This window comes from Phocoena sinus, chromosome 7 (assembly GCF_008692025.1).
Source record: "Phocoena sinus isolate mPhoSin1 chromosome 7, mPhoSin1.pri, whole genome shotgun sequence".
Classification (NCBI taxonomy): domain Eukaryota; kingdom Metazoa; phylum Chordata; class Mammalia; order Artiodactyla; family Phocoenidae; genus Phocoena; species Phocoena sinus.
This window is the reverse complement of record NC_045769.1, coordinates 32,794,869-32,817,251: the sequence shown is the minus strand read 5'-3', so window position 1 is coordinate 32,817,251 and position 22,383 is coordinate 32,794,869. Positions and strand designations below refer to the sequence as shown.

The 22,383-nt window shown below is 35.9% G+C and overlaps 1 protein-coding gene across 2 annotated transcripts in view; it reads left to right on the top strand.

Moving 5' to 3' along the window:
* Nucleotides 1-22,383, top strand: part of LOC116756568 (cytochrome P450 20A1) — a 78,620-nt gene that overhangs the window by 45,274 nt on the left and 10,963 nt on the right. For both annotated transcript variants that reach the window (XM_032637189.1, XM_032637191.1), the window contains exons 7-11: nt 195-310; nt 1,347-1,401; nt 4,332-4,452; nt 8,927-9,038; nt 10,191-10,255. In XM_032637189.1, the coding sequence (XP_032493080.1) occupies nt 195-310; nt 1,347-1,401; nt 4,332-4,452; nt 8,927-9,038; nt 10,191-10,255 (469 nt within the window). The remainder of the gene's footprint in view (nt 1-194; nt 311-1,346; nt 1,402-4,331; nt 4,453-8,926; nt 9,039-10,190; nt 10,256-22,383) is intronic.

Below are 22,383 nucleotides of genomic sequence, written 5' to 3'. Positions count from 1 at the left end.
TGTTAAATTTAGCAAAAAGAAGAAAAGTAAGTAGATGAGTTTAAACATAAGTTAGCTTTTAAAGCATTATTGGTTACTACTTTTAACTTTGAAAGTTTTATTCTGCACATAGGAACATTGTAGATATACAGAAAAATGTTCAATCCTCACAAATGCTTATATTCTAAAATCTTTTCTTGTTTTTCTTCTCTAAGCCCTTATGCAACTGGAATCTATTTTAAAGAAAATCATAAAAGAACGAAAAGGAAGGAACTTCAGTGAACATATTTTCATTGACTCCTTAGTACAGGGGGACCTTAATGACCAACAGGTGATGTAATTGTTAAATGTTTATCAAACAAAAGATAATCAGACATGTATAGAGTGTGCTTTTTATCCACTTTAATTAACCCAGACTCCCTCCTAGAATTCAATGGCTTTTTTCTTTTTTTTTTTTTTGCGGTATGTGGGCCTCTCACTGTTGTGGCCTTTCCTGTTGCGGAGCGCAGGCTCAGCAGCCATGGCTCACAGGCCCAGCCGCTCCGCAGCATGTGGGATCTTCCCGGACCGGGGCACGAACCCATGTCCCCTGCATCGGCGGGCGGACTCTCAACCACTGCGCCACCAGGGAAGCCCCTTTTTTCTTTTTTATTGTACATCATCCAGAAATAGTATTTAGTATTTAGTCTCCTGTTATTTAGTTCTTTGAAGCAACTATATAGTATTTAATATTTGAGTAAGCAAATATCGAACCAAAGTTCTCTGACTGTAAAAGAGGAGGACTTGGATAAGCCTGTACTGACTAAGCTGCTCTGTCTACATTACCAGGTGTGGCAGCTTGGCTTGTTCCCAGTGTGTCTGTCACCCCAGCACACCACTGGGGTATTGTGTGTTTGTGGTGTTGTCAGGCAAAGGACAGGAGTGGAGCTGTTACTGCCACACCTACCTGTTCAATGTAGGAATCTTCTGCCCTACTCTATGCATGCAAGTGCTCATAGACAAAAGCGGTTTTCTGGGTGTGTGTGGGTGCAGAAGTTATATCAGGATCCAGGACAGTGGCAGGCTCTTCACTGTTCCTGAGTCTTCGTTCTGCTCTAGGCCAAGCTAGAACGATAGCACTGAACCAGTTTGTATGATGTATCATGAGCCAGTAATATTACTGGGTAAGTGTTCACTGTGTCAAAAATGCAGTGCAGTGTTTCGGTTGGTTTTTTCATTATATAGATTTTCTTTAAGTGAAAACCTCATAAAGAAATAACATGTTTTCCTTTTCCTTAACTCCCATTTTGTATTCTAGGTGATTTTACTAGGGCCTAATATAGGCCACCTTACATTTCACACTTTCTAAACTTAGTTTTGTTTCCTAGATCCTAGAAGACAGTATGATATTTTCTCTGGCTAGTTGCATAATAACTGCAAAATGTAAGTATAAATTGATTTCTGTTTGAGATAGGTTATAAAATATACAAGGATAAAGCTATTCTAAAATAAAGGAAACACTGTTTGCAAGACCTCTTTATAATTTCCCTTTGTTCTTCTTTTTTTATTCTTGTTTGAAAGGCTTGATTCACACAGGCACCTTTTTTTTTTTTTTTTAAAACCCCAGATGCTCTGTGCCACCTCTGAACATTGCCATAAGTTTCTTGACACAGTTTATGGATTGTGAATTCTAGTTAGTGCCTTTAAAATGAACTGCTATTGACACCTTTCCAGCCAGAGCTGTGAGCTTTTCAATTTCCTGCTGTGGCTTTTCACTTTGTCTTCAATCTAGTCTGCTATTATTAAGACCTACCAGCAGAGGAGATAGACCACAGAAATCATGATTTAAAAAGAACTCTTCTCTTGGTGGAATTGAAGGTGATTATTATTTAAAATTCTAAAATGGGTGATATATTTCTAGTTTCCTTACTGGTTTTTAGTTTATCAGACTACCATTTGTTTATACAGTATTTGTAAAAATTTGTATATCCATAAAAATATACTGACATAAAATGCTAAAGGAGGTATTAAAACATCAGTTTAAAATCTAAAGAATTTATGTTAACTTGAAGGATTTCACTCACAACTCTTTCTGTTTAAGAAAATTTTAAAAAGGATGAGTATAAATGTAAACTTCCTATATTTCTTCTTTGTAAAATTTTTGATATCTAGACATGTCCAGATATTATAGATTAAATGGAATTTAGGTAAGCATGTGTCAAAAATAATGTATCAAACCTTTTAAATACTTGTTTAAAAATTTATTACATTAAAATATATCTTTGCTGGAGACCTTCAAAAAATCTGAATCATTTATACTCTGGATACCATAAAAAGTGACCATTTCCAAGGTTGATTTAATATTTTAATCTTTTTTGCAGTTTTTAGGGGGAATTTTCAGAGTATTGCTACTTCTTTGCATGTGGGTTGGTTATTTTTTAAGGCACCTCTGAAATTTTGAGAGTCAGGATCGGCAGGAAACCTTAATTAAAGTCTCTCCTCTGCGACTTAGCAAGTCTTAGCCTAGAGCAAGATACTGAACTCTGCATCTTTCCTTTTCTAAAATAAGGGTGACCTCCAAGGTATCTTTCAACTATAAAATGGTGTCTTGATTCAATAGTATAATTAAAGAACATCAAGTGGCTTAAAATCCCATTTTAAAGCTCTCCCCTCTGTCATACTCTTTAATAGAGTTGTACAAAAGAACCAATGTTTGAGGTTATTAAGTGTATACAGTTAAATTAATTTTAAGTGATAATCTAGTCAATCAGTGTATATGAGTGCCTACTGTACTCAAATACTTGTGCTAAATCTTTCAATATTATGTATTACTACATATTGTTGTAAAATTGCATACATGTACATACTGTACACTGTCCACGTAAGTTTTCATATCACTTGTGAAATAGAAATTCTGCAGTTCACTCAAAAGCCATAATAAAGAAACATATGTAGGAAAAAGTTAAGGTCCGCTACTCCTATGTATTTTATGAACTCTGGGTGTGAGTAAATTATCAAAATAATTGAGCATGAGGTAGCTGTTGATTTTATTGATAATATTTAGTGCAGAAAGTGAATTATGTATTTTCCAGGCATTGGAATTGGATGATAAGTGACTTAGGTGAACATTTAAAAAAATTAACTTTGAGATAAATTTAAACCAGCCCTTTAGCTCAGGAAAGAGATAATTAATAAGCAGAAGTAGAAATTATTAAATGCATTTTAAGAAGTACTTGACATAGAAAAAGTAGAGCTGTACATAGAGTCATATCAAGCATAGTCTAGGGAAAGAGATATTATGTGTCTGGATGGTTCCATTTGAACAGTTGTAATCCAGTGGATTCCTAAAGGGAATATAACTACTGTTTCCTCTGTTTTATGTTCATCATGTAATTAATTTTCTTACCTTTTGATTTTCCCAGTGATTATAATCCATAGCCATTTTAAGCAAAAGTAAGCCATAAGCTAGTGATCTTCCAGTGTTGATGTTCATCAAAGTAATTGTGGTATTTGTTAGAAATATAGAACCCTGGACCACACCCTAAACCTACTGAGTCAGGATCTGTGGATGGTGGGGTTGTGCCATCAGCAACCTCCCAGAAGAGTTTTGAGAACCACTGTCCTAAGCAATAATCAGTCTCAGTTCTTGAACCAGTGTATCTACCTTTACAAGTAAAAATTTAGAGTAATGATTTGTAGGTAAATCTCCTGCTACTTTGATTTGTATGAATCATTTAAAGCTCCTGAGGAAATTGATAAATCAAATTTTTTTTTTTTTTTTTTTTTTGCGGTATGCGGGCCTCTCACTGTTGTGGCCTCTCCCGTTGCGGAGCACGGGCTCCGGACGTGCAGGCCCATCGGCCATGGCTTACGGGCCCAGCCTCTCCGTGGCATGGGGGATCTTCCCGAACCGGGGCACGAACCCGTGTCCCCTGTGTCTGCAGGCGAACTCCCAGCCACTGTGCCACCAGGGAAGCCCAGATAAATCAATTTTTTGATTTTACAAGGTCGATTGAACCAAACAGTTCATCACAGTTACCAACATTTAACACTTCCCCAGATGTGAAGTTTATTTATTATCATTACTATTTTATCTAAGGTAAAATGTATTAAGTGCCTTTGATTACTTGCCAGTTTTAAGAAAGAAATCTAGATTTCACTATCTCTTTTTGGGAATATTCTGTAAATATTCATGTTCTGTTCAATGAAGTACAAATCTTGTGAACAGTCTTGTTTTATCTATTGGTAGCATTTATGTATCTTTTGTATTAGAAAAAAAGGAAAATACCAAAAAGTAATAAATTTGTTTCTTATTCTGCACCCAAACTATGAATTAGCTGCTTTCATTGTTATTAATATAAATTTTCGCTTAGTGTGTACCTGGGCAGTTTGTTTTTTAACCACCTATGAAGAAGTTCAGAGAAAACTATATGAAGAGATAGACCAAGTTTTTGGGAAGGGACCTGTAACTCCAGAGAACATTGAGGAGCTCAGGTAAGAACGCAATAAGAGGAAAGAGGAGATCATTAAAGGGTAAATTTGAGTTGGTTTATCTAATATAAAGCTAATGCTAATATCTAGGAAAGCTGTATATTTTTACAGGACTTAAAGTATTTACATACAGATTTTAATGGATAACTTAACTTGCTTTTTAAAATCTTGAGGTACTTTTGGGAAACCTTTACATGAGCCTGTATAAAATAGTATCAGTGATATCTAATAAGTGGAACATCCACACCTTGTTGGTACAAATGCAGAATGGTACAGTTCTGTTAGAAAACAATGTGGCAGGATCTTATGAAGTTAAACATACTATATGACTCAGCAGTTCTCCTAGGCATTTACCGGAGAGAAATGAAAACATATGTCACACAGAGACCTGTATGCAAACATTTATAGTAATACTATTTATGATAGCAAAAACTGGAAGTAGTCCAAATGTTCGTCAACTGTTAAATAGATAAATTGTGTTATATCTATACAAGGAAATGTTACCAAGTAACAAAAAGTAACACAATATCAATATACGCAACAACACAGATAAATCTCTTTATGCTAAGTAAAAAAAAAAATCAAACACAAAAACTGCCTACAATACGTTTCATTTAGGTGAAATTCTAGAAAAAAGCAAAACTATTGTGATAGAAAGTATCACAAACCACTGATCAATGGTTGTCTGGGGCCAGAAATGGGGAGGAGATCAATTACAAAGGATCATGAGGAAAGTTTTTTAGGGTGAGGGAAATGCTCTGTATCTTTCTTGTGGTTGTGTTCACACAATTATATACAATTACTAAAATTCATCAAACTGTACAGGTAAAATAGATACTTTTTTTTTTGCGGTACGCGGACCTCTCACTGTTGTGGCCTCTCCCGTTGCGGAGCACAGGCTCCGGACGCGCAGGCTCAGCGGCCATGGCTCACGGGCCTAGCTGCTCCGCAGCGTGTGCGATCTTCCCGGACCGGGACACGAACCCGTGTCCCCTGCATCGGCAAGCGGACTCTCAACCACTGCGCCACCAGGGAAGCCCCTAGATACTTTTTTTTATATGTAAGTTATACCTTAATTAAAAAGATTTTTAAAAATAACAGCTGTGACTTCTTAGGGGGTTGGAAGTCTGAGACTGGGTAGCAAGCACCCTTACCTTGGATCATCTTTCAACTATAGAAAAGAAGATAGGGATACAGCCATTGGAAAGAACTCGAAGCTATGGGTTTCACAGGGAGACTTTTGTTACCAATTCTTTAAAATGTAGGAAGCTTTATTACAATTTTAAAAGTAATACATACTTGTTTTTTTTAATTTTTTATTTTAAAAATTTTTTAACATTTATTGGAGTATAATTGCTTTACAATGGTGTGTTAGTTTCTGCTTTATAACAGAGTGAATCAGCTATACATATATCCCCATATCTCTTCCCTCTTATATCTCCCTCCCTCCCACATACTTGTTTTTTGAAGTTTTTATAATACAGAAGTGTATGAAGTGGAAGGTGAATGTCCTTTGTAAAAGAGATAATAATTGTTAACTATCTGTATTGTTTTTCCAGACTTTTTCTGTGCATATATACATATGTATTTAACACAAAAAAATTAAAACCATTTAAAAATACAAAACATGTAACGCTTCTGTAAATTCCTTTTTTTCCGTAAATGTGCTGTGGACAGCGTTCCTATATGTAGTAACTCCACATCCAATCAGTGACTAAGTTCTGTTGATTTTGCTTTCCAAATAACATTTAGTTGGAAGTTTAGTTTTAGTTCTTTCCATTGCCCCCACTGCCTAGAGCACCATCAACTTGTCTGGGATATTTCAACAGCCTTGGATTTGCTTCCCTCCTATGCATTCTCCAGATTGCTGTTGGAGCCTGTGACTGTAATCGCTTCAACTACTTTAAAAATACACATAACCTGTGACCAATCCCAAACCAACAATCTCTTGGCATCAGAAATTTTCAGAAGCTTCTCAGGTGATTCTAATGTGTAGCCAAAGTTGAGAATCACTGTGCTAGTCATCTTTCTATATCTGGGGAGTCATACCTGATCAGACTCCCCAACTTAACATCTTTCAGTGACTTCTGGTTGCCCTTAAGATAAAATTTAAACTCACCAGCTTAGCTTATAAGGCATTTCAGGAGCTAGGCCTTGCATTCCTCTCCCACCTTATCTCATTACTTGTGTCTCTTCATACCCTTGGATTCAGCTGTACTAAATTCTTTTGTTTCTTCAAATGTAAAGCACTCTTTTTTATCTTCTGGCTTTTGTCGAGATTCTCTCTTCCTCCCTCCTCTAGCTAACTCCAGTTTTTTCTGCAGGTCTCAGCCTAAGTGTTTATTTCTCTGCAAAGTCCTTTCTCTAGTTAGGTGCTCTTGCCATGTGTCCCCTAACACCCTGAACTTCCTTTATCATAACAGTTACTGTGCCCTTTTTTTTTTTTTACTTCTTTTACTTTATGGCCACAGAGGAAGTAGAGGTTAAAGAGAGGCTGGAGAGAACTATTATAAAATTCCAATTAATATCATCAGATAATTTGTGAGCTGTTGTATTCACTGAAACCAGAACAGAACAATCAGAGAAATTTCTGGAATGGAGCAGCTCCACTAGCAATTTCAAAACCTTCCTGACTGTAGCACCCTAAATAAGAAGCCGTGTTTCTAGGAATACACTCAACTGGTTGTGCAGAACAGCCATGTTAAACTAAACTGAGATCTGACATTGACTTCTTTGCCATCCATCTTTTTAATCAACTTTGTTGGAGTATAATTTACATATGATAAACTACATTTATTTTATACTCTGCCTTTTTTTCTTTGTGTTTACGTTTTTAATATACTGTGGCTTTTTAATTGTTCATTCTTGATGTCTCTTCCCCTGCCAAGTAGACTTTGAAATTCTTTGAGGGTATCTGTCTTGTTCACTGTTGTAGCTCAATATCTAATGCAGTGCTTCTAATGTAGTAGGTACCCAAAAAATATTTGTTCAAAGAGGAAAGGATGTTTCCTCTTGTTTTTGTTGCTTTTAGAAATTACAAAAATCAGCATTCCTATGCTTACATCTTTGCTGATATTTCTGATTGTTTCTATTAATAAGGTTCAACTGGCATTTACTGTGGATCCAACTCGTTATTTTTAATGGATGCATAGTATTGCATTGTATGAGATTATTATTTAAGAGTATATGCAATAGTGTAGTGTTTACGATTAGGGGCTATGGAGTAACAGACTTGGGTTTGAATCCTACCAATACCACTTACCTGCAGTGCACTTTTAAACAATTGCCTCATTTTTAAAATCTGTAAAATTAAAAACTAATAGCATCCATGAGTTTCTTATAAGGATTAAATGAGATACTGCATAGAAAGTATTTAACGGAACTGGCTCATAGCAAGATTTCAGTACATTTTAGCTTTTATTCTCATTGGGAGGCACACTTCATATTTTCATATATATTGCCAAGTTATCCTTCAGAAAGGTTGTACCAATTTATACTTCCACCAACTGAATATGAATATCCTTTTCCGTATTTTTTGTTAGTGTTTGTGACAGTACTCTTGTTCATCTTTGCTAATCTGGCAGGTAAAAAAATTCGCTTTGATTGGCAATCTTTCCATTGTTAATGAGGTTGAGTATCATTTCTTAGGTTTCCAGGCCATTTGCATTTTTTCTTTGTTTTTATGGTTTGCTTTTTTATATTTTCTGTCCATATTTCTATTGGGGTATTTGATCATTTTAATTATGAATTTTTAAAGAGCTTTGATGCATTAAGGATATATTTATTGTAAATATTTTTCCTACTTAGCTTTTAATTTTACTTATGATGATTGCAAGTATGAAAAAAGAACTTCCATAGTCATATCATTCAATATTTGTGTTTTTCTTTATGGTATCCTTCATTGTTTCAGTATTTTTATAATTTTTAAGTAGAAAAGTCTTTTATTAAAATTTTTATTAAATCCTTTATTAAAAATAAAAGACGTTGGGGGCTTCCCTGGTGGCGCAGTGGTTGAGAGTCCGCCTGCCGATGCAGGGGACACGGGTTTGTGCCCCGGTCCGGGAGGATCCCACATGCCACGGAGCGGCTAGGCCCGTGAGCCATGGCTGCTGAGCCTGCGCGTCCAGAGCCTGTGCTCGGCAACAGGAGAGGCCACAACAGTGAGGGGCCCGAGTACTGCAAAGAAAAAAAAAAAAAGAAAAGACGTTTCTACTCAAAAATTTTAAAAATATTGTTTCAAGTTTTCTTCTGGTACTTTTAAAGTTGTTTTTATTTGTTTTTATTTGTTTAAATCCTTACTCACCTGGACTTTATATACCTCTAATATATAATGTATTTTAAGCAAATAAGAATTATGATATGACTATTTCAAATTAGGAAGGTTATGAAAATTGTTGAATGACACTTTAAAATGTATATACATTTCAAACTGCCTCTCCCAAAATAAAGATCTTCAAAAAAAATTTTTTTTAAACAGGTATTGTCGGCAAGTACTTTGTGAAACTGTTCGGACTGCCAGACTGACCCCAGTTTCTGCCCGGCTTCAAGATATTGAAGGAAAGATTGACAAATTTATCATTCCTAGGGAGGTAGGAAACATTTGGTATACTTAACCCATTCAGTTATTCTTTTCAACTCTGTTAGTGTGTGTTTTTAAATTTTATTGTTTAAAGTGTCCAATAAATGTTGCCTATTGTTAAAGACAAGTGTTATAAATGACAAAATAATATGTGCTTGTTTTAAAGTTCAAACAATATAAAAGAAAGGCTCATTTCTCCACACGTACTACTGTGAGTAGTTTAGTGTTTATTTTGTAGGTCTTTTTCTTTTTATATGTATTACTCTGTGTGTATATATACATGTATACGTATGTATTTTAAAAACCAAATTCATATGTGAAAGAGTACTCTAAGTATTCTTTAATTTTCTTTTATTGAGTGTACCATGGCAATCGATACAACTGGCACTTACTATGGATCCAACTCATTATTTTTAATGGATGCATAGTATTGCATTGTATGAATGTACCATAATTTATTTAAGCAGTCCCCATTGATGGAAATTTAGATTGACGTTAATTTTTTTCATTATTACAAATTGTATACTTGTACTGGTATTGGGAGAGCCTTAGAAAAGGAGTTTGGGGGCCAAACAGCACATGTGTGTAAAATTTAAATTGCCCTCTACAAGGCAGTTTATACTTTGAGCAACAGTGTATGAGAATGTTTTTCCTTTCCATATTCTTACCACATCTGGATTTATGAACCTTATATGAAAAATTCTCTTAATTTGCTTTCCCCTGATCATTGGAGAGATTGAACAGCTTTTCATATATATACTAACAGTTTGTATTTCCTTTAACTTCTTTCTAGTGAGTTTATATGTCTTTTTGTATATTATACATATTAATTCTGTCACTTCTATGGCAAATTTTTTTTCCTCTCTGTTATTTATCTTCTACTTGTTTTATGGTGTGTTTTTTGTTTTATTTTTACTGGATACGGGTTTTAAATTTTCATGTAGTGAAGTTTGTTATTCCTTTATGGCTTCGATATTTTGTGACATGCTCATCCTTCCCACTGTGAGATCACCAAAATAATGGCCTGTGTTTTCTTCTATTATTTTATTTTTTATTTTGTATTCACTATCTATATTAAAAGAGCATTTAGATAAGTTGGCTTTCTGGGCATCATTTTGTCTCTGTTAGACCTTGAATAACTAGAGTAATTTTTTTTTTGCAGACCCTTGTCCTTTATGCCCTTGGAGTGGTGCTTCAGGATCCCAGTACTTGGCCATCACCATACAAGTATGAAATTTCTGTCATTGTCTTTGCAATTATTGATTTTTATGTGTTTGCATGTTTTGTGTTCCTTTTTAAGTTTTGAGGAGAAAATTCAATATGTAACAGGCATATAACAAAAGAAAGCCACTGCCTTCCCTGTGTATCTTCTGCTCACTGCTTTTTCTTTCATGAATCTACTGTCTGCTACCCTTTGTCTCTCCTATTACCACTTCTATCCTAAGATCTATTTAATTACTTAATCTCTACAATTATTCTTTAATTTCAGTGGTATTTTGGAGTTATTTTACTGATAAGTGGGTATTTTTAAATTAATTACTTAATTTTATATTTGGCTGTGTTGGGTCTTTGTTGCTGCACGCGCACTTTCTCTAGTTGTGGCGAGTGGGTCTACTCTTTGTTCTGGTGCGCGGGCTTCTCATTACAGTGGTTTCTCTTGTTGTAGAGCATGGGCTCTAGGCATGTGGGCTTCAGTAGTTGTGACACGCGAGCTCAGTAGTTGTGCCTTGTGGGTTCTAGAGCGCAGGCTCAGTAGTTGTGGTGCACAGGCTTAGTTGCTCCGCAGCATGTGGGATCTTCCAGTACCAGGTCTCGAACCCATGTCCCCTGCAATGGCAGGCAGATTCTCAACCACTGCACCACCAGGGAAGCCCTGGTAAGTGGGTATTGGTTGTGCAGTTTCTTTATTTTCCTTCTTTTGGCCTCAATTATTAAGCTCTTTAGTCGAATGCAGAAAATAGGTGTTGTGTGTATATTGTTATGTGTGAGAACAGCAAGGGAGGGAAAAGGTGAAGAATAAAGTTGATATTGTTTGCCTCTTAGGTAGGCATCTGGTAAATCTGCCTTAAAGAAATGGGTTAAGATTTACTGCCCTGAAGAAGGTTATTCATTGAGTTGACTGGGACTAAGAGCTGTGTGAAATGCAGGGGACAGAGTTGATGGCATGGTTGAAATAGTAGAAAAACCTACTTCTGGAATATAAGGATGGGACATTTTAAGTGTTCCTATCATTTTAGTTTTTAATATTACAATGATATTAAAGGGGAATCTATTAATAAATGAAATAGCAGTCCTTCAAAATCTTCTGTAAAAATTAAGTAAATTTTATATTCCAAGGGGATTTTGTAGCAAAATTAAAGATATACATTGGTTAAAAAAAAGTATGCTTATAATTATAAAAAATTAAAATTTCAAATTTTAAAACCTTAAAAAAATTTCATGTGGCAAAATGCCAAGTTTCTGATAAACTTTAGGTGTAATGTGAAAAGCATAAGAACTTTGCTGGAACTTTTGACACTATTCCTATCCTCAGAGCACTCAGAGAATCTAGATTACAGATTGAAAATACTGAAAGGAATGTATGCTGAAGTGTGGAAATCATTTTTATGAATCAAATGCAGTCAAATTTAAGAAATATTATTAATAGTGTTGTATACCAAGGAAAAGCTTTCTTAGGTTGTGCAGCTCATCACCCATCCCTTGTGAAAAGTCCGTAGATGCATTTGTGTCAGCACCTTGAGAGGATCCTTGAGAGACTAATTCACAGTAGCAAAAATGTTCGTAGAATGAGATAGACCCTATAGAGGTAATTGATTAATTATAGTTTAAATATGTGTCACACAGAGGAAGATGAAGAGGTTGACTTTTTTCACTATATTTAATGCTCTTGAGGTCAACAGAGGATGTTGCATATCTTTTTATGGCTGAGTAGTATTCTATCTTATGGATGTGCAGGGTTTGTTCAACTTTACCCCACTGAAGGACATTTGGTTTGTTTGCAGTATTTTGCTTTTAGGAATAAAGCTGTTATAAACATCTGTGTACAAGTTTTGTGTGAACATAGGGTTTCATTTTTTAGGATAAAAGCCCAAGAGTACGATTGCTGGGTTATGTGGTTAGTGCATATTTAATTTTGCAAGAAACTGCCAGGGTATTTTTCTCAGATTCTTAGCAGCAGTGTTTTGAGAGATTCAGCTTCTCTGGAGCCTCAATAGCATTAACTATTGTCACTATTTTTTATTTTAATTGTTCTAATAGGTATGTGGTGATATTTCATTGTGGTTTTTTTTATAAGTTTTTTTTGAGTAAGTAGCTGACATTACCTTACTATCCCTATAGAAAAATGTCTAGATATGATTTATTTACAGAAATAAATGCATGGAAATACATTATTATTGTATTGGCAGTATCTCAGAGGAAGAAACCCTGGGTCAAATTCTGTGACTTAAATGGATCATAATGTAAATATTACTCTATACCAAATAATGAAATATTATCAACTTTAAGAAAACAGGCTGAAATAGAATTCTCAACTGAAAATGAAGACATGACTTCCCTGGTGGCACAGTGGTTAAGAATCCGCCTGCTAATGCAGGGGACATGGGTTCAATCCCTGGTCCAGGAAGATCCCACATGCCATGGAGCAACTAAGCCTGTGTGCCACAACTACTGAGCCTGTGCTCTAGAGCCCGCGAGCCACGACTAGTGAAGCCACGTGCTGCAACTACTGAAGCCTGCGTGCCTAGAGCCCATGCTCCGCAACAAGAGAAGCCACTGCAATGAGAAGCCTGCGCACTGCAACGGAGAGTAGCTGCCACTCGCTGCAAGTAGAGAAATCCCGCGTGCAGCAAGGAAGACCCAATGCAGCCAAAAATAAATAAATAAAATTAAAACAAAACAAAAAAAAGAATGAAGACAAATATTCAAAACCTCAGTATGGACTGGGACCAAGATAGTGACATAGCAGGCTTCTGAATTTCCTTCCTCACACAGATGCATTGAATGTACAGCTACACATGGAGCAATTCCCTCTGAGAAAAATCCAGGAGCTAGCTGAGTGACTCCTACACATTGGGCAAATGAGAAAATACCCACATTGAAACAGGTAGAAAAGAATGAGACACATTCTTGCCATAAACCCCACCCCCAGCCCAGTGCCATACAGTCAGGAGGGAACCCCCAAGTCCCAGCTTCTCCCTGCGGATTGAAGGCTTTGGACCTCATATTTAGTGCCCTGGCTTTAAAGACTCCCACCTGAGGAGTGGGCTCCTAAAACATCTACCTCCGAAAGCCATCTGGGCTTGCATTCATGAGTCCCACAGGACTGTAGCAAACAAAGAAGCAGTTCTTAATGGGAGCATAGCGTGAGCACAAGCATTCATCATGGCTGTCCCCATAGGGTTCAGCATAGAGGGAACAGGAAAAAATGCCTGTCTCCCAGTCTTTCTCTGAAGGAGGTTGACTACATACTTTACAAGCTGCTGCCTGAAGGTCTAGCTTCTAATTGGCATGCGTCTGGGTATACTGGCTGTGATCCTCCCCGGACCCTGGGGGAGTCAGTGGACACACCTCCAACCTTCTCCTTCTGGTTCACTCGAACAATAAAAACAGGTCGCCAGCATCTCCCTTGCACAGACATCTAGTGTCCCAACTTTTATGGCTGCCATGCGAGGGAGGGATATGCCCTAAATCTCATAGCTCTGATAGCTAGTACATCTTGCATTCATAAGTCCTACGGGACTATAGCAAACAAAGAAGCATATGTTAATGGGCATGGAGGTATTTGTGGTTAGCACCCACCTTTCAGTGCAGAGGGAGCAGGCAAAAATGCCTATCTCCCAGTCTTTCTCTGGAAGGAGTTTGACTACATACCTCACAAGCTGTTGGCTGAGGGTTTGGCTTCTAATTACTACCATCTAGGTGTTGACTCTGATCTTCCGGACCCCAGAAGAGCTGATGGGTACTTTCCTCACCTTCACCCCCAACTTTACTCCAACAATAAATCCAGCTTGCAAATATCTCCCAGGAAGGAGCTTGTCCACACATCTAGCAGTCCAGCTTTTATATCTGCCACCCAAGGGACAGGCCCCCAGTCACCCAGCTGTGATAGCTTATGGGACTTGCATTTACGAGTTCCACAAGATTATAGTAAAGAAACAAACAGTTTTTAAGTGGGTGCAGGAACACCCCCTGTGGCTATACACCCAGGCTCAGCACAGAGGGAGCAGATAAAAATGTAAATCTCCCAGTTTCTCCTTGGAAGCAGTTTGACTGCATACATCCTTACCTGTTGCCTGGCAGTCCATCTTCTTATCAGCCTGTGTATAGATGCTGTCTGTGATCCTCTCCTTTTGGACACTGATAGGTCATGACATACCCTCAACTACTGGGAGCAACTGTGAACAAAAACAGCAGGTTGGACAATCACAGATGTTTAAGAGGCAACCAGGATGTCAGGCTAGGCTAATTAATGAGCTTCATCTCCTACACAAGACTGTGACAGCAGTCTATTTTACTAGATAAAATAGTCTGCTATGAAGTGATGACACTGGAGAAAGACTGGAATAGCCATTGCTGGCTTTCCGTGAAAAGCCATATGCCAAGGAATGTGGGCAAACATAGGAAGCTGGAACACACAAGGAAATGATTTCTACTCTAGAACCTCCAGAAAGAAGTGCAGCCCTGCTGACACCTTCATACTAGCCTGAGTGAAGAAGGAGCCCCCCAGGAAGGAATTCTGGAAGATATGCCCTTTGGATCCTGACAGTGAGGCTTATGAAATGCCTTCTGAGGAACAATATCAGGACTACGAATCTTAAGCCTAAGAAAAATCTTTGCTTCCAGTTTCCTGAGATCTGCCGACAGATGTTCCATCCTGTACGAGTGCTCAGTTCCAAGGTGCCTGGTAATGACATTTTCTCAGAGTTTTCACAGTGCATTATAAAGTAGAAGAATGTTTTATCTGATATAAAGAAACCAACACAAAGAGTCATGGAAAATGTAGAAACAGGGGACTATGTTCCAAACAAAAGAGCAAGATAAATTTCCAGAAACTGATCTTAATGAAATGGAGATAAGTGATGTACCTAATAAAAGAATTCAATATAATGGTCATAAAGATTGCTCACGAAGGTCAGGAGAGCAATGCACGAACAAAATGATAATTTCAGTGAAGAGATAGAAAATGTAAAAATGTACCGAACAGAAATCACAGAGCTTAAGAGTATAGTAACTGAATTGAAAAATTCATTACAGGGGTTTAACAGCAGATTAGATGACGCGGAAGACAGGATCAGCAGATTTAAAGGCAGGGCAGTGGAATTTATCAGAGTTGCAAAAAGAAAAATGAAGAGTGAATATAGCTTAAGGGACTTATGGGATATCATCAGGTAGTCCAATATACACATTATAGTTGTCCAAGAAGGAGAAGAGAGAGAGAAAGGGACAAAGAAAGTATATTCAAAGAAATAATGGCTGAAAACTTCCCTATCTGGGAAAAGAAACAGACATCCAGATCCAGGAAGCCTGAAGAGTACCAAAAAAGATGAATCTTAGAGACACACACTGACACACATCATAATTAAATTGTCAGAAGTTAAAGACAAAGAGGGAATTTTAAAAGAAGCAAGAGAAAAGCAATATGTTATGTACAAGGGAACCCACATAAGATACTCAGCAGATTTTTCAACAGAAACCTTGCAGGCCAGAAGGGAATGGGCTGATATATTCAGAGTGCTGAAAGAAAAAAATTGCCAATCAAGAATACACTACCTGGCAAAATTGTCCTTCAGAATTGAAGGAGAGGTAAAGAGTCTCCTAGACAAACAAAACCTGAAATGTTAAAGGGAGTTATTCAAGCTCAAATGAAAGGATGCTAATTAGTAACATGAAAACATATAAAAGTATAAAATTCATTGGTAAAGGTAAATATATAGTTAATATGAATACTCAAATATGTAATGGTCATGGGTAAATCACTTATAACTGTAGTATAAAGGTTAAAATACGAAAGTGTTTAAAACTGCAATAATTTATTAATGATACACAGTATAAAAAGATGTAAAATGTGACATTAGAAACATAAAATATTGGGGGAAATGTGAAAATATAGAGCTTTTCAGTGCATTTGAAATTAAGTTGTTATCAGATTAAAATACAGTTATAACCATAATATATTTTATGTAATCATCCTTGTAACCACAAAGCAAAACCTATAGTAAATATACAGTGTATAAAGAGAAAGGACTCAAAGCATCCCACTGTAGAAAATCATGAAATCACAAAGGAAGAAAGGAACAAAGGAACTACAAAACTGCTGGAAAACAGTTCACCAAATGGCATTAGTACATCCATACCTATTAATAGTTTCTTTAAACATAAATGGACTAAAATTTCCAATCAAAATACATAGAGTGGGCTTCCCTGGTGGCGCAGTGGTTGAGAGTCTGCCTGCCGATGCAGGGGACACAGGTTCGTGCCCCAGGCTGGGAAGATCCCACATGCCGCGGAGCGGCTGGGCCCGTGAGCCATGGCCGCTGAGCCTGCGCGTCCGGAGCCTGTGCTCCGCAACGGGAGAGGCCACAACAGTGAGAGGTCTGCATACCGCAAAAAACAAAACATACAAAATACATAGGGTAACCAAATGGATAAAATAACAAGACGCAACTATATGCTGCCTATAAGAGAGTCTTTTCAGCTATAAAGACACACAGACTGAAAGTGAAGGGATGGAAAAAGTTATTCTGTGCATATGGAAGCCAAAATAAAGCAGCACTAGCTATACTTAACATCAGACAAAATAGATGTTAAGTCATAAACTGTAACAAGAAACAAAGAAGATCATTATATAATGAAAAAGGGATCAGTTCATCAAGAGGATATAACACTTGTACATATTTATGCACCCAACTTGGAGCACCTAAATAAAGTAAATATTAATAGATCTGAATGGAGAAATAGCAATAAAATAATAGTAAAGGACTTCAATACCCATTTTCAACAGTGGATATATCACCTAGACAGAAAATCAATAAGGAAACCATGGACTTAAACTACATGTAGACCATATGGAACTAACAAACATATTTAGGACATCCTATCCAACAGCAGCAGAATACTCATTCTTCTCATGTGCACATGGAACATTCTACAGGATATATCATATGTTAGGCCACAAAACAAACCTTAATAAATTTAAGAAATTTGAAATCATATCAAAGATCTTTCTGACCACAAAGGGGAAGAAAGCAGTAAGAATCTCACTGAAAAACAGCTGTAAGTATAATGTGTATTTCCATAGAATTGCATTTAACTAATATTTTTATGTAGTTAAATTTGCTTATAGTGGTTTATTACAGTTAAACTGCATACTTACTTGCAAGATACTGTAGCTTATAATGAACTCTTAAATATCTTGTTGATGTCTTCATAGACCTCATTTTCTTAGACAGTGTACAAATAGATAAATTACTAATATTAAGAATGTGTCAAGCTTGTAAACCTAACTTTTAAAATGCCAGATTCTTTTTTGATTAAACGTTTCAAAATCCTGGGTGGGAGTAATTTGTTGGATTAAAAAAAATGGAGATTAAACAGTCTACTGAATATGCTTCTGAATAACCAATGGGTCAAAGAAGAAATAACCAATGGGAATCAAAATATCTTGAGACAAATGAAAAAGCAAACATGGTATAACAAGACTTATGGGATGTAGCAAAAGCAGTTCTAAGAGGGGAGACTATAGCAATAAACACCTACATTAAGAAAAAAGAAAGATATCTAATAAACAGCCTAACTTTACACTTCAAGGAATTAGAGAAAAAACACAACAACAAAGTCCAAAATTAGTAAAAGAAAATAAAGATCAGAGTGGAAACAAATGAAATAGAAACTAGAAAGACAATAGAAAAGATCAGTGAAACTAAGAGCTGTTGTTTGGAAAGGTAAACAAAATTTACAAATATTTAGCTAGACTTAATAAGAAAAAACAAGGGAAGGCTCAAATAAATAAAATTGTAAATGATAGAGGAGACATTACAACTGAGAACATAAATATTAAGGATCGTAAGAAATTACTATGAATAATCATATGCCAACAAATTAGATAACCTAGAAGAAATGGGTATATTCCTAGAAACATAAAACCTACCAAGAAGACTGAATCATGAAAAAGTAGAAAATCTCAACAGACCAGTTATTAGTAAGGAGATTGAGTCAGTAATCAAAAACCTCTCAACAGAGAAAAGTCCAAGACCAGATAGCCTCCTTGGTAAATTCTACCAAACACTTCCAGAAGAATTAATGCCAGTCCTTAAAACTCCTCCCAAAAATATGAAGGAAAGATTTCCAAATTCATTTTATGAGGCCAGTATTACCCTTGACGGAAGCCAGAAAAGGACACTACAAGAAACTATGGGCCAATATCCATAATGAACATATATGGAAAAAATCTTAACAAAATATTTGCAAACCAAACTCAGTAGTACATTAAAAGAATTATACACCATGATTAAGTGGGCTTTACTCCTGGGGTAAATCTAGGATAGATGGTTCAACATGTGCAGATCAATCAATGTGATATATGACGTTAACAAAATGAAGGATAAAAACTGTATGATCATCTCAGTAGATACAGAAAAAGCTTTTGCCAAAATTAAATATCTTTTCGTGATAAAAACTCAACAAATTAGGTATAGAAGGAATGTACTTCAACATAATAAAGGCCATATATGACATGCCTATAGCTAACAGCATACTCAAGGGTGAAATGATGAAAGGTCTTCCTCTAAGATCGGGAACAAGACAAGGATACCCACTCTCACCACTTTCATTCAACATGATATTAGAAGTCCTAGCCAGAGCAATTAGGAAAGAAAAGGAAATAAAATCAGAAAGGTAGAAGTAAAATTGCCTTTACTTGGAGATGACATGATATTATACATAGATAACCTTAAAGATTCCACCAAAAACTGTTAGAATTAATAAATGAATTCAGTAAAGTTTCATGATTCAAAACCAATATAAAAAGGTCAGTTGCTTTTCTATACACTGACAACAAATTATCAGAAAGAAAAGTTAAGACAACAATCCCATTTACAATAGCATCAAAAATAGTAAAATACTTAGGATTAAATTCAAATAGATGAAAGTTCTGTACTCTGAAAACTAAAATCTTGACGAAAGTAATAGAAGAAGACCCAAATAAATAGAAAGATAATCTGTGTTCATGGATTGGAAGAATTAATATTGTTAAAATGTCCCTACTAGACAAAGCGATTTACAGATTCAGTACAATCCCTGTCTAAATCCCAATGTCAATTTTTATAGAAATAGAATAAACAATCCTTAAATTCACAGAACCACTAAAGACCCAGAATAGCCAAAGCAATCTTGAGAAAAAAGAACAAAGCTGGAGGCGTCACACTTCCTGATTTCAAGCTATGTTACCAAGCTTTAGTAACCAAAACAACATGGTAGTGCACTTTAAATATATTACAGTTTTGCAGTTATAAATCAATAAAGCTGAAAAACTTTAGATTAAAAAATTCTTCAGCATTTGAGGACAAATTATCTATTTTTCATTTTAATTTTATTTTTAATCCTTAAAATTGTGAGGTATTTCATAAAATAGTTGGACGCCTGTATGTCTTCTTTGGAGAAATGTCTATTTAAATCTTCTGCCCATTTTTTGATTGGGTTGTTTCTCTTTTTGATATTGAGCTGCATGAGCTGTTTGTATATTTTGGAGGTTAATCCCTTGTTGGTCACATCATTTGAAATATTTTCTTCCATTCTGTGGGTTGTCTTTTCGTTTTGTTTATGGTTTCCTTTTTTCTGCAAAAGCTTTTAAGTTTAATTAAGTCCCATTTGTTAGTTTTTGTTTTTATTTTCATTACTCTAGGAGGTGGAGCCAAAAAGATATTGCTATGATTTATGTCAAGGAGTGTTCTGCCTATGTTTTCCTCTAAGAGTTTTATGGTATCTGGTCTTACATTTAGGTCTGTAATCCATTTTGAATTTATTTTTGTGTATGGTGGTAGAGAAGGTTTTAATTTCATTCTTTTAAATGTAGCTGTCCAGTTTTCCCAGCACCACTTGTTGAAGAGACTGTCTCTTCTCCATTGTATACTCTTGCCTCCTTTGTCATAGATTAATTGACCATAGGTGCTCAGGTTTATTTCTGGGCTTTCTATCCTGTCCCATTGCTCTCCAGGTCTGTCTTTGTGCCAGTACCATACTGTTTTGCTTACTGTAGCTTTATAGTTGGAGGTCAGGGAACCTGATTCCTCCAGCTCCATTTTTCTTTCTCAAGATCGCTTTGGCTATTTGGGGTCTTTTGTGTTTCCATACAAGTTAAAATTTTTTTTGTTCTGTATCTGCAAAAAATGCCATTGGTAATTTGATAGGGATTGCATTGAATCTGTAGATTACCTTGTGTAGTATAATCATTTTGACAATATTGATTCTTTCAATCCAAGAATGTGATATATCCATCTGTTTGTGTCATCTTCAATTTCTTTCATCAGCATCTTATAGTCTTTGGAGTACAGGTCTTTTGCCTCCTTAGATAGGTTTATTCCAAGGTATTTTATTCTTTTTGATGCAATGGTAAATGGAATTGTTTACTTAATTTCTCTTTCTGATGTTTCGTTGTTAGTGAAGATAACTAAAAAGCACTTGAAAATATGCTCAACATAGCTAATTATTAGAGAAATGCAAATCAAAACTACAATGAGGTATTACCTCACACCGGTCAGAATGGCCATCATCAAAAAGTCTCCAAACAATAAATGCTGGAGAAGGTGTGGAGAGAAAGGAACCCTCCCACACTGTTGATGGGAATGTAAATTAGTACAGCCACTATGAAGAACGGTATGGGGATTCCTTAAAACCTAAAAATAGGGTTGCCATATGATCCAGCAATCCCACTCCTGGGCATATATCCAGAGAAAACCATAATTCGAAAAGATACATACACCCCAGTGTTCATTGTAGCACTGTTTACAGTAGCCAAGACATGGAAGCAGGGTAAGTATCCCTCGACAGAGGAGTGGATAAAGAAGATGTGGTACATATATACAATGGAATATTACTCAGCCATAAAAAAGTCTGAAATAATGCCATTTGCAGCAACATGAAAGGACCTAGAGATTATCATACTAAATAAAGTAAGTCAGACAGAGAAAGATAAATATCATATGATATCACTTATATGTGGAATCTAAAAGAGTGATACAAATGAACTTTTTTACAACACAGAAACAGACTCACAGACTTAGAAAACAAACTTAGGGTTACTAAAGGGGAAAGGTGCGGGGCGGAGGGATAAACTAGCAGGTTGGGATTAACATATACAGACTACTAAATGTAAAATAGATAATTAACAAGAACTTACTGTATAGCACGGGAAACTCTAATCAATATTCTGTAATAAACTATATGGGAAAGGATTCTAAAAAAATAGATATATGTGTATGTATAACTGAATCACTTTGCTGTACACTTGAATTGAACACAGCATTGTAAATCAACTGTACTCCAATATAAAATAAAGATTAAAAAAAGTAGTTGGAAAAATCAAGTTTGATTCCCTTTTAATCTGGAAACATAGGTATCTTGAAGTAAACATTTAGGGTCTCAATTTTCAAGATAGTTTACAAAAGGAAAGGCTGATTAAATTTGATACAGTTTTTTATATGGACTGTAATATAAATATAGTATATTCCAAAAGTGAAAGGTAATTTACACTTTTTAAAAAGGACAATGAAAGCAGGATTCTTTTTCTTTTTCTCAGAGTTTAGATCTTTTTATTAAAAACACTTGTTTTTGAGGGGAATTTTTATGCTCCTTGGTGGGTGGGTTGTTTTCGTTTAATATAGCCATTTCCTCATTGACTTTTTTTTTAAACATCTTTATTAGAGTGTAATTGTAATTGTTAGAGTGTAACTTCTGTACTATAAAAGATCCTTCTTAGCCTCTTCATTTCCCTCACTTATTAATAAGTCTGGGTCTCATTTAATTGATTAATAGAAATTTTAGTCTGGTGTCTCCAGACTAAATTTATTTATCCTTAAATTTATCCTTAACTTATCCTTAAATTATTTATCCTTAAATCTCATAAATTTATCCTTAAATCTCATAAATGATGTAGTTGCATGTTACAGTTTCATTCCTCCATGATTCTGGAGAAATGTATTTTGCATCTATTCTTTAGAAGTAGGGGCTTCCCTGGTGGTGCAATGGTTAAGAATCTGCCTGCCAATGCAGGGGACACGGGTTCGATCCCTGGTCCTGAAGATCCCACATGCTGCAGAGCAACTAAGCCTGTGCACAACTACTGAGCCTGCACTCTGGAG